General features: G+C 51.1%; 1 protein-coding gene across 1 annotated transcript in view; it reads right to left on the bottom strand.

The window, feature by feature from the left end:
- GABBR2 (gamma-aminobutyric acid type B receptor subunit 2) overlaps nucleotides 1–12,849 on the bottom strand; it is a 337,637-nt gene that overhangs the window by 72,934 nt on the left and 251,854 nt on the right. The window contains exons 9-11 of the mRNA XM_082696761.1: nucleotides 6,987–7,067; nucleotides 3,460–3,610; nucleotides 354–486 (exon numbers count right to left, since the gene is read on the bottom strand). Of these exons, the coding sequence (XP_082552887.1) occupies nucleotides 354–486; nucleotides 3,460–3,610; nucleotides 6,987–7,067 (365 nt within the window). The remainder of the gene's footprint in view (nucleotides 1–353; nucleotides 487–3,459; nucleotides 3,611–6,986; nucleotides 7,068–12,849) is intronic.

Genomic DNA, 12,849 nt, shown 5'->3' on the forward strand with positions numbered 1-12,849 from the left:
ATTTTATAGGCAATAGTGAGGTCCATCCCGGTCTGAAAGCAACAATATACTGTGCTGTTGGAACTGCATGAATGGACTGTCTTTTGCCAGTTCACATATTTTCATTCATTTCTGGGTTTGTATCTGTGTTTTTGAGGATGGGAAACCAAGAAAACCTTATATCTTATACCCTGGGAAGATGCAGAATGACTTACGGTGCAACAATATACTGTGCTGTTGGAACTGCATGAATGGACTGTCTTTTGCCAGTTCACATATTTTCATTCATTTCTGGGTTTGTACCTGTGTTTTTGAGGATGAGAAACCAAGAAAACCTTATATCTTATACCCTGGGAAGATGCAGAATGACTTACGGTGCAAAGTGTTTCGAAGGTCTTTTCAGACACAAAGGATCCATCAAGGCCAAAGAGAAATATCGATGCATAGGAGAGCATCCCTCCGAGGATAATGAGGTTGTTCATGTACGGACTGGACATCTTTATCAGTCTGCCAAGAGAAGGATGACCGTTAACAGAACTGTTAATGCTGTTATTCCTCCAGCAAACATTCCCTGAATGCCTCCTAGGTGTACAGTGTTGCCGCGGCTGGAGGAGAGAGAAACGCAAGCCCGAGTTTCCTCCACTTCCCACCACTGCTGTCCCAGGCTGTGCGCCTGCTAGGGGCTGCTTCCCCCACTCAGAAGGACCCTGGAAGCTATCTGATGCTACTGGTGGATTTTTCCTCTATCGAGTTCATCTGTCATTTCCCTAGGGGGCAGCTCGTAGCCCCAGCTTTTTCAACCATTCATTTTCAGTTTACACAAACACATTATTAAGGCAACGGGTCTTTCTTTCCTCTGGGGCTGAGAAGAGAGGCTAAATCTAGAGACTTCTACACTTAAGCTCAGCAGCCTTAAGGGAGGAGGGAGAGAAGGAGGAGAAGGCCACACCACTCTCCGCCTTGCCACGTGGGGCCAGCCCAGGAGGTCTACAGGGCTGCTGAGGAAGTGTGGTCACCAAAGCGTAGGTGAGCATTTGCTTTGGCTGTCCGAAGCGGCCACGGTCTTGTGCGCCAAGGGGTCACACACCTAGTCTTTAGGTGATAAAAATGGACAACGGAGTCTATCCACTCCCCAGGAGTGGGGAGTCCCCACCCCCACCCCTGTCTTCACCAGGCTGCTGGGGGCAATCTTTACACTCCCACACTCCACATGCTTGTCTCTGGCCTCCTGCAGGAATTCCTCTTTGGCTCCCAGCTGCCCCGCAAGCCAGGCCTGGCTGAGACCGGTGCCCAGCTGGAATTCAGCACAATCCGATACAGGGTCTATCTTGGGTTTTGAGGCACCCCGCAGCCCCCCAGTCCAGATGCTTTTTTGCAGATCGTAATTATGGTCAATGGTTCCCTGAACATTTTCTTTGACACTCTGCCATTTTACGAAATCCTTTCACATTTAAAAAATGCAATGTGTCCTAGTGGAAGAGAGATTAAAAAGCCTGGTGTAAATTATGGATCACACGCAGCCTTTGAGCAGGGAGCATGAGTTGGGGCCTCTCCCCAGAGGTGCACCCCTGGCTGCTCACTGGGCCCAGAGGAGTCTCCTCATGAGTAAAATGGGAGCACAGACCACACTGCCCAGGGCACGTGGGCAGCTCGCACAAGGCTGGATTCCTGGAGGTCCTTTTGTGTACCACAGACTGCTAAGGCCCCTTCATCCTTATTACCATGGGAAGCTGGGGAAGGGGGAGGGCCAGGAGGCGGGGTGGTTACTGGAGGAAAAGGACCTTAACAAATGGGTAGAATTTAGGGACATAAAAGTGAGGGGAACCTGGAACTCCTGTGACATTTCCTATTTCTTTCAGATTTTTTAATCTGCAAAGCCAGTCAAAAAATTCACATAGCTGCCAGTCTCCTGGAAGAGTAACAGTAATTTTCCACAGGAGGCCAGAACAGTGTAATTAAAGAATTAAAGGAGTTTAGTCTTACCAGAGGGGCAACTTGCTGTTAAGATAGGTATTTTGGAAGCTTGTAGAAAGGGAGTCTAATATTAATTGGGAACTGATTCTGGGCCCAGGCCTTGCGCCAAATGCTAAGGGGCATGGTCATGAGCTAAGGTTTGTAGAGAGTAGGCAAAACTTTCTTGAATTTTTTTGTGGCAGCGTATGTGTTACTAATGTATAGAAAATAAACAGGTGAATAAAACTCCTTTTTTCCTTCGGGAAATAGGTTTGACTAATCAAAATAAAAAACAACAAAGAAATAGAGAGCCTCCAAGTTCTTTCTTTGCAAGCAGGACGAGAAAAAAAGAAAACAACCCCGTTCTCTGTGAAATCAGACTTGCTCCTGGCAGCCAAGAAGGTCACACAGTGTGGCTTCTGGGCTCGATGTCACCGAGGCTGTGCCTCTCTCTGAGCCCCTGCTCAGTGGCTCCCCAGCAATCCAGGGAGCCGGGTCCAGGGGTTTGCTCTGGGAACCACAGAAGCTGGTCGTGCTCAGTGAACACCACCGCCTGTGCGGTGGCCTGTTCTACCCACGACCGACCAGAATAACTCAGGCTGTGAGCTGCTCTCCTCCAGAGAGTGAAGAGCGTGTGTGGTAAAAAAGAAATCAAAGCCAGAAACCCAGGGGACAGGTTCAGCCACACACAGCAGTGTGGCCTCGGAGAGCGGTCCTCCCCCTGTCACTGGGCTTCTGTACTCTCTTCTGTAAATCAGGGGGAGTTGTTTGAGGGTCCCAGCAAGAATGATGTGAGGGAGGAGCTTCTCGGGCTGTAAATATGGCCCAGGGCCAGGGAGGGGGGGTGCCCCTTCCTGAACTCAGTGACTACCTCAGGCACTGCTTCCCACTGTGGGAGGAGCTACTCCCACTGTGGGAGGAGCCAAGACTCTGGGGGAGTCCCGCTTCTGTATTTTATCTCCTGGACAGGTAGAAAGTGCGGGAGCATAGCCAAAGTTCTGAGGAGGCCAGCGACTCAGACCCTTGGAGTTTATTTAACCCATCCCTCCTGAGCAACCTGTAGCCCTGCCTGCGTGTGTGTGTGTGTGTGTGTGTGTGGGCACGTGTGTTTGTGCATGGCTATGCACCTATGTACATTCCATAGAACATCTAATCACATCCCAGGGACCGAACAATCACTTTAGAAAATTGCCCCGAAAACATCTCCCGTGCCCCTGGTGCATCGATCACGTGATGCCCCTACACTTGATCCACGAGGTTTGTGGATCAGAATGCATCATCCAAGAGGAGGGTGTGAGTGGCTTACTTCTTTTTTTTTTTTTTTTTTTTTTTTTAAGATTTTATTCATTTATTTGACAGAGAGAAATCACAAGTAGATGGAGAGGCAGGCAGAGAGAGAGAGAAGCAGGCTCCCTGCTGAGCAGAGAGCCCGATGCGGGACTCGATCCCAGGACCCTGAGATCATGACCTGAGCCGAAGGCAGCAGCCTAAACCACTGAGCCACCCAGGCGCCCGTGAGTGGCTTACTTCTGATTCCGATTCTTGATGTTGAAGAAGAGGAAAGCGCTGGCCATGATCATCCCCAGGATGGTGAGGGCAGAGAGGATGCTGTAGAGAGGTAGGGAGATCTTTCGGAGCTGCTCCAGGATGATGGTCTTGTCTTTTGGTGGTTCGGATCCTAGAATGTCGAGAAACAGACATCAGTGGAGCCTGGTGCACGGTCAGGAGAACATCTCGGCCGGCAGGTCTTGCCATCTGACACCTGTGCACAACCTCCAAGCAGGACACAGCTACTGGGTAAGAGAGCCCCAGTGGCTGGCCAGTCTACCGGCAGGAAGCCTCAGCTAGGACTTACTTCTTTCTCTAAATAGAATCAATAAGGAATTTGTGATGCATTTAATAGCCATTAAAAGACTAGAATTTGATTTGGTCTAATTACCCTGTTGAAAAACCATTCCCATTTGTCCCCAAAGGTAACAGCAGCTCAGAAAGCACATGGCTGGACGCTGTGAGTGGGACCCACTGGGTGCCACTGGGGGTGAGGAGCCTGGCTTGGGCTCTCAAGGTCTCTGCTCTGACACATGATAATGACCACCCTCAATAGGGCAGATGCCTTGCCTGTCAGTTTCACGGAGACGTAGATGTCTCCGGGCGTGGGTTTTCTGCCTCAAGGTCATTATGTTACAAAAGCTCTTTCTGGCTTTCCATTTTCATAAGCCTCACTAACTGTGGGAGGCAGAAGCTACTGGCATACCTCTCCCTCCCTGTCTTGCCAGGACTGGACAAGAACTGTGGGATTCCATTTCTCTATGTGATTGCAGAGCTGTCCCTGCTCATTCTCCAAGGGCACCGGGAACCTAGGGGAGCCCTGAGGGCCTCAGAGAAAACTCATCTTGCTGGTCACTGGCAAAACTGTATCCAGGCTGGCTTGGGAGGAGGGCTGTAGGCACTCGTCCCACCTCGCCCCACTTCTTCTAAATCCCTTTCCTCTCAGCTGCTATTTCAAGTCAGGCTTCTGCTGTGGAACTGTGGAACACTGGGGCTTTTTTTCTCTAGTAGGGAAAGTGGGGAGCCCGGGGAGCCCCAGGCAGGGATCATGGAGACCCACCATAGCTATGCCCTGGGGCCAGCCTTGGCCACACCTCCGTTCCCAGGAGACAAGCAGAGGATGGGCAGGTTAGACAGCAGGGATGGAGATCCCCCTCCCTGAACATCTATGTTTCAAAAACTCTCCTAGCAAGTTCAGATGTGTTTGGAAATATTCAGGGGATAAGAAGAGTTTGAACCATCAAAGTAGGGAAGTTGCCGGGTTCGAAAACAGCTGGGAACCTGCTGGCATGGTTAAATGTAAAAGTTTCAAGCAATTCCATGTAAAGGAATATTTTTAAGGAGTGGCTTCAAGGGCTGAAAGTCAGGGCAAACGCAGACACAAGGTGGATGAAGTAATACCATTTCTTGCTTCTAGAAGTGACAGCTCCTCATGTGACTCCTTCTTCCTCCATTCTTCCATTTTCCTCCCCACCGGTCCCCCTCACCCCCAAGAGAACCTCTGGCTGCATCAGGTTAGCTCAAGTGTCTTCTGGTTCCCAAACACTGTTTGGGAACTGGCTGGGAACAAGCCCCTCTCTGGGCATTGAGAAAATGGCTGAGGGTTGGACCAATGGGTCCACGACAAGTATGACCACTCCCTGTTCACGTAGAAACAACATCAGGAAACTAACCACATCTCCTCTTCCGTACTCTACCCCTCCCCCCCCAAATGGTGCCATCGCACAAAATGCACCTTAACTAAGATGTTTCGGAAGCCACTTGGTCATGACTTATCAGAAGCATCCGAAGTGATCATCTTGAGTTTTCTTTCCTGCTCCTCACCCTGCCCATTCACTCGTTACTTGTCTGTTCTGCACTATTCCGTCATCCATCACTATACCTTCATTCGTCATCACTAACAATGACCAGTCATCCTTAATGATCACTTTCTACCTGTCATGTCTGGTGTTGGGCACCAGTGATTCAAAGTCAACCAAGACACAGCCCCTGTCCTCAAGGAACTTACACACTAGACATGTAAAAAGAAAAAGGCAATAAGAAGCAATCTCATGTTTACTGAATGCTTATGATGGGTTAAGCCCTTTATAGAGAGTTTCTCATTTGATTCATCCAACAGCCTCACAGGTAGAGAAGATTATTCCCATTTTACAGACAGGCAACCACTTTCTAAGAGCTAAGTGACTTTTATGGCTAGTAAGTGGCAAAGCTGGCAGGATTTGAACCCAGACCTGCCTAACTGAGCCCTGTGCTCTAACGATCGCGCAAACTGCCTCCAAAGGCAGGGTCCAGGTGGCTGATAACATCAGGCACAGGGACGCCTGAGCCTGAAGCGGACAGAAGAGTGCAGTTCTCCCTGACGGAGTCTGGAAAGGCTACAGACGGGAGAGCTGGTCCTCAGAAGATGAACAATTGGCTGGTCACAAGGAAGCCAAGGAGGAAAAGGCATTTGGGGCAGAGGGCCCATCAGGGGCAAAGGCACGGTGGTGTCCTCGCCTATTTAAGGAACTGTAATCAGTTTGGCTGGGGAGATCTGAAAGAAGAGGCAGAGAAATGGGAAGGTCCTGAGCTGATTCCGTGGAGTGAGGCCTGCAGCTGAGCAATGGGGACGGGCAGGGCCCTGAGCAGAGGTGGAGAATCTTCAGCTTAGTGTGACGGGCAGGGCACCTTGGCTGCTGAGGGCAGAATGCGCTTGCAGGAATTAAGATGGGTTCAACTCATCCACCACCCACCCATCCGTCCATCCGTCCATCTGTCCACCCACCCACCCACCCTCCCCTATTTTATTGACTCATAGGCACCCCCGTTCATTCATTTATTCACGCACCCAGTCATCCCCTTGATCAGTCACGTGTTTTGTTTCTCATCAAATATGAACCTTGAACATGTGTCAGACCCTGGTTGGTATCAGGGGTTTAAAGTCAGGGAGCTCGTGGTCAAATGACCTAGAAATTGCCAGACAAGAGACAGTGACTATGGGGAAGGCAGAGACAAACACTGTGAAAGTTAGGCAGTGAACCATGAGCTCAGCTGGGGGCAAACAGGGAAGGCTGGACAGAAGAGGTGTCATTTGATCTCGTTCTAGACGTTAAGGAGGGTTTCTTCAGCAGAAGAGGAGGGAATGATCTTCAGGAAGAGCAGCAGGTGGACAGGATTTATTACGAACCCAAACAAGTCACTTCTCACAGGAGCAGACAGAGCTAGACTACCTGCGTCACATTTAAACAGAGTTACTCCTGGCCAGGGACTGGTTTACATGCAGATGCCTGGCTGGGTAAGAGACAACACTCCATGCAAATTTCAGTGACCCACCCCAGGAGCTGGAACCCAGTTCCCATGTGAGTGATGGGGACTCTGTGCTCAGTGAGTATGTATGTTGAGACAAAAGGCGGTTCCCTCTTCCCTAGGAAGCAAAGGACTCTGAGCTCATCCCCAACCCTCAGACAGTATCTGACCTTGGGAGCAACAAAGCAGGCCCCCTCCTATGAGAAGCCCACCTGTCTTACCTTGGAACCTGATAGTGTCGTTGATGATCTCCAGTGTGTCGGCCACAGCGTTGTACTCTCCCACCTTCACCTCCCTGCTGTCTGTGGGGAGCAAGAGACAGTGGCTGGAATTCATTGTTTATGTACCACATCCTGTGCATCATGCAATACATGCCCTCCATAATACCCACCACTATAAATAAAAGTTTAAAAAAAAAAGGAAAAAAAAAGAAGAAAAAAAAAAGAGAGAGACAGTTGCTGGTTAGATGGAGTCCCACGCCTGTGGGTGGCTGCTCCTGTCCCAGCTCTTGCGCTGGCTATGTTCTCACACACTTTCCTTTGCCCCAGGGCCTTTTCCAGGTAGAATCGGAAAACCTGCGATGGATCTGGGGTGGGACAGATGCCCTCCTAAACCATCTCATCCACTGATTACCGCCCTCTTTGCTGTGTACCTCGTGGATGGGGGCCCACTCCCCTCATAACTGGACTTTCTGTCTGTTACCAAGTCCTTCCTGGTCATTGAGCTGAATGGTCTCTTTGTAACTTTCCCCTGGTATCTGGCTCTTATCATCTAGGGCCACACAAATAGCTTCTGCTCCCTCTGCTCCAAGACAGTCCTAGAGACTTGAAGACATAGATCATTCCCTGGTGCCAGACCCCAACCTCCTCTTACAGGATATCATTTCTATTCTGCCCCCTCCAGGTCTCTTCTTGGGCCGCATCATACAAAGTCATTGTGTCTGAGAGAGTGTAGGGTCAAGGGCTGACCAACATATTTCTTTAGGCAGGACCTTGGCCAGCAGCGAGTACAAGGGATTATCCCCTCCTTCATTTTGCACATTATATTCCTATTAATGCATTCCGAGGTGGAGTTAGCATTAGCTAAGCCTGACGTACTCATGGGTCATGAGGATGGAGATGTCCTTGGGTATCCAGACAGGGGAGAGGTCTGGGCTGGGAAGAGACCTGGGGCCATCAGCATATAAACTGGGAGTTGGAGCAGGGGGCAGGAAGGAGATCTCTTGGGACAGTGTCAAGGAGGGGAGAGGACCCAGGGCAGAATCCTGGGGAGTGCCAACCTCTCCTGGGGGTGGGGGTTGAGTGGGGCAAGGATGCTGCAGGGAGACTAGAAGGACTGGCCAGGAGCAGGATGGAAGGAGAGAGTGGGCATCAAAGGAGCCAAGGAAAGGGACAATTTCACAATGGAGCTGGCCAGCTGTGTCAGACGTCACTAAGAGACTAGAAAAACAAGCCCCTTGAGCAAGAGGTCAGTGGATTTGGTATGTGGGGGGACTAGTGACCACAGACAAAGCAGGTTTGGGGAAACAGGACCAAAGGTAAGGGGTGTGAAATTAGAGGGTAAAGCCACCAGGGCCAAACAGGCTTCAACAGGGCTGGAGAGGGGGCGGGGAGAACCACCGATTCTTGACAGTGTGCCTGGATCTGTGCTATGAACTTTCTGTGCCTTTTCTTGTTCAGTTCTCACCGCTGTGGCTGGTGGTTTCAGTGCCACTGTACAGACGAGGAAACTGAGGTCAGGAAACTGGGTCAGCCGCCGGCCGCCCCACCGATTTTAAGAGCAGAGCCTGGCCTCAAACCCGGGATGTCTCCCGTAGCCCATGCTCCTCACCGACGTGGGGCTGCCTCAAATGGGATTGCTGAGCAGTGACAGTCCCTTCCAAGCTGCCGCCTCCGCAGGCCAAGGGTGCCTCCTGTGTGTTAACAGAGTGGCCTGCCCATGTGCCCACCCACAGGGCAAGCGGGTCCCCAGAGCTGCAGATGCTGGGCCTGCAAATGCCCAGAGGTTATCCAGTGACACAGCTGCAGGATTCCAAACGTGCCCCCAGAGGAACCGCTGGCTGGCTGGGGCTCCTGCTCTAAGTGAGTTTCTTTCCAGAAATGCAGATGCGCCGCTGATCCCTTATCAACATTCAGGAAGCAGCACAGGGAATCCCATAGGCCACACTTCTGCCTGTGTTCCTTGGATGGTGGGGTGGAAAACAGGACTGTAAAAGTCACTTCCTTCTTCCCTCCTCCCCACCATGATGGTCTCCCTGCCCCCGTGCAGGTGGTGTCGCTTGCCTGGGTCACAGCTCCTAAATGTCAAATTAGCAGACTCTGCTGGGAGCGCCAGCATCCTTGCTCTGGCCTTTTGAAGTCCTCAGCCCCAGTCAGCTCCTGCCACTCAGAGGAGGAAGCCGTGATTTATTTATCTGGCATGGGGAGGCAGCTCATGAAATATGCAGGCTGATTGGAACAAATCACCAGGAACCGGGAAGTGATGTGGCTGGCACCCCACTGTGCCCTCAGCCCCACAGCCTGTCCCCCTGACTCATCCACCCTGATGGACTGTCCCGTGGCACCGGCACTGCCGACTGGCTGGGGCGCACATCCTCGGCTTCTCAAGACAGCTGTCATCACCAGAGTCCCTCCCTGGGGGTGCTCGCAGGTGCTACCCATGTTCTTGCATTGAAGGTTTTGGCAAACCGTGAACTGGGCATAACTGGCCCCCGTCTGTAGATGAGGGAGGAGCCTCACGGCAGTTGAGCAAACACTCAGAGCCATGTGCAGACAGCGGCCAAGTGGGCTCCCGAACTGGGCTCTGAACTCAGCCCACTTTCACCACCCATGCTGAACAGCTCTGCTCGGCCCACATTTATGGAGTGCCTACTGCATGCCCTGCCCAGCCCCAGGTACTTCCCCATAAAGAATCCCTCAAAAGCAGCAGTGTGGGTGGTGGAAGATGAGGTTCTGTTCTCATCCTTGACCAAGGTGGCCTTGGACATCTGGGCGCTGAGGAATGCTGCTACTACATCCCTTCTCTCTCACTCACTCATTCATTCATTCAACAAACATTGACTGGGTGCCTATTAATCTGCCAGGCTCCGGGCTGGAGATACAAAGATCCAAAAAAAAAAAAAAATAATAATAATCATTAATTTCTGACATTGTAGTTTAGAGACTCTCCCAGCCCCCACCAGGTAGATAAAATTATTCTCATTTGCAGGTACTTTTTCCCTTCAGCCTGCCCTTTGTTAGCAGGTGGCTGTAGCTGGAAAATAGGAAGTTTCTAAGTGGCCATGAGGATTAAAGAGGGGAATACAGGCAGTTTCTGGCTTACAGACTAACTAACAGTAAGTGTTCGATAAATTGTAGTTGGCCTCATGATAAAAGCAACTGAGCTATGCGCTAGGTCCCCAAATACTCCCTAGGTTTTGTTTGTTTGTTTGTTTGTTTTTTACTGCCATGGTTTCCCCATAACAGTCCCTCTGCTTGGAAAGTGGCTTTCCCCTCCCTCTACCAACATGGCCCAACCCTACACCTACCTCTTCCAGGAAGCCTTCCCTGAGTACTGCTCCCCTCTGAGCCCCTCAGTTGCTGTGGGCTGAGGGCTGGGTAACAGCTCCTGGTGCTGGAGCTGTGTCATACATGTGCCCAGGCCTTATGATTCTTACCAGACATTAGTTCCTACGTGGGACCTGAAGGCTTGCCTCTGGTGTCCCTAGGTAGCATCGAGTCTTGTCCCCCATCCTCTATCTGTATCTGAAAGTAGAAGGATGGGGTCCTCTGTGTTCTTCCATGGCCCAGCCGGTGGTGACCATGATAGGCACCCAACACTCACTGCTTAACTCTTGGGTTCCTTGTTAACTCGCAAACAACGTTAACCACCCAATGGATATGGACTGGGCCTTGCAGACTATGGGCCAGGGGACAGACTAGAAAGACCCACCAGAGGGTGGGGGTGGATGAAAAACTTGAGCGGAGGGCTGCTTCCCTGCCCCTCAATTCTGGGGCAGCTTGCCACTCACTGTCTGGTCCCGGACAGACCACCCCTTTCTCTGAGCCTCAGTTTCTCCAACGGCAAACTGCACAGAAGGGCTTCCAGAGAGTCTCAGCCCTGGCAGGCATTAGTATCACCTGGGAACTGCTGGAAAATTCATATGTCGGAGTCCTAATATGGACCCATTCTATTTGAACCTCTGGGGGGTTGAGGGGTAGGTTCTGGGCAATATTTTCAAAAGTGCCCTAAGGCCCAAGTTGATGAACAGCCAGGGTTGAGGACCGCTAGATTTGACTGAAGGCCCTTCAGTGCTGACAGTTTCTGTGCTAAGAGGCTAAAAATAGTGTGGAACAGAGAGCCCCTCTCCCGCAGAACAATATGCTGCTTCCTCGTTGTGGGGCAAAAAGAAGGGTTCTCTTTCAAAAGCGCATTCTTTATTTCAAGTTTTAGATTTGGATGATACGTAAAGGAAATAGGTCCTATTGGTGAAAATTAGGCTGCCAAAAAAAGTCCAGTCTGAAAATATTCACTGGCGGTGGGCCTGAGAGCATCCACGAGACGGCTGGGAAATCGCTTCCGTCAGTGATTCTGTCTCCTTCTGGGCCTGCAATCCCGGCGGGGGCTGGGGGTGGGGTGGGGCGGCGAGCCAGTGACAGGGTCACCGACCTCCTGCACTAGTGGGGTGCCCATAGCCTGCTACATGGGTTCTATTCCCCTCACCGCTAACTGTCCATTTTTCCTCAGCTAGCTCTAGATCAGAACAGAGGTAGGTATATGTGGTCTTTAAAGTTTAATGGTTACAAATAGATAGACCCCACGTGTGACTCTGAGGTATAACACACAGCATGGTCTTGACCCAACAAAAATACAAAGTGCTGAGCAGTCACTCCACTCTAGACCCCCCAACAAAATCCCAAAGTCGTGGAGAAGGAAGAGCTCTGGCTGGTAGACAGGACCTTTGGAGCTCGCCTCGGCTTTGCTGTCACCTCAGTGAGGAGCCCCCAGGAAGCCCCGGCGTCTGCCTGGGCCTTGCTAAAGCAAGTGGCCTGGACAGGGAGATCTCTGTGGCCTCCTCCTCTCATTTGACGATTCTGCAAGTGCTTTGAAAACCTGCCTCAGGGGTCCTGCATGTGCCTGGGGGCTGCAAACCACATGGATGCCCACTCCTGGTGGTCGTCCAGTGGGAATGTGGCAGTCACGGGCTTTGATTCTGCTCTTCTCCGGGTCGCCAGCCCTTCCTCAGGAGTGATCCCCGGTCTGGTCACTGCCTGTGGGCAGGCCCCATAGGGTGACTCTCCTGTCACCGGGTGAGGAGCAGAGCTGAGCAGCACTCCTGGGCCTGAATCCCGCACATGCTCTTCTCTGTCTCCATAAACAATATGTCACTGTCACGTTTGTAACAAATTAACATCATTGACCTTTGTTTGGGAATTTTTAACAGGCCAGGTGGACACTGGCCAGAGGGCTTGGGAATATAATAACCTTGCTAAGGGTAGATTTGTCTATTGACTTAGGTGAACCGGGCCAGAAGCAAAATCTGAGTATCTGGGGGTACGCAGGACACATATAAATACAACAGATTATTTGCATCTAGAGCGTCTTTTGTCTCTTCCTCTTGGCTAACTTCCCACTGGCCCTTCAGAATCCCAAACGCAGGAATAGGAAAGAAAACTCAGATGCTGCCTCTCCTGGGTAGCCTTCCTAGAAACTGCCAGGCGGAACTAAGTGTCTCTCCTCTGAATGCCCATATCATGTGTCTCACCCACTCAGGGTCCTGTGTCTTTTCCCCCCGGACCAGGAGCTCTCTGGGGGAAGGGGCTGCATCTTACCCAGCCCAGCACCCTCGGTGCCCCATCAGGCCCTGGCATGCAGGTGCCAGGAAATAACTCTTAAGAAACTTCAAAAGCCCAAAGCATGGGGGGGGGAGGAAAAGAGGAATTTATCCACATTGAAATTAAGAACTTCTGTTCAACAAGGATTTTAAGTCTATAGACAAGCGACTGAGTGGGAGAAGGTATTTGCAAAGCCTAAAGGTAAAAGGAGACGACTGTTTGGAGTACATAAGGAGGATCGCTTCTTGGCCTTTTGGCTAAGATCAAGTGT

This window comes from Mustela nivalis, assembly GCF_964662115.1.
Source record: "Mustela nivalis genome assembly, chromosome: 13".
Lineage (NCBI taxonomy): Eukaryota > Metazoa > Chordata > Mammalia > Carnivora > Mustelidae > Mustela > Mustela nivalis.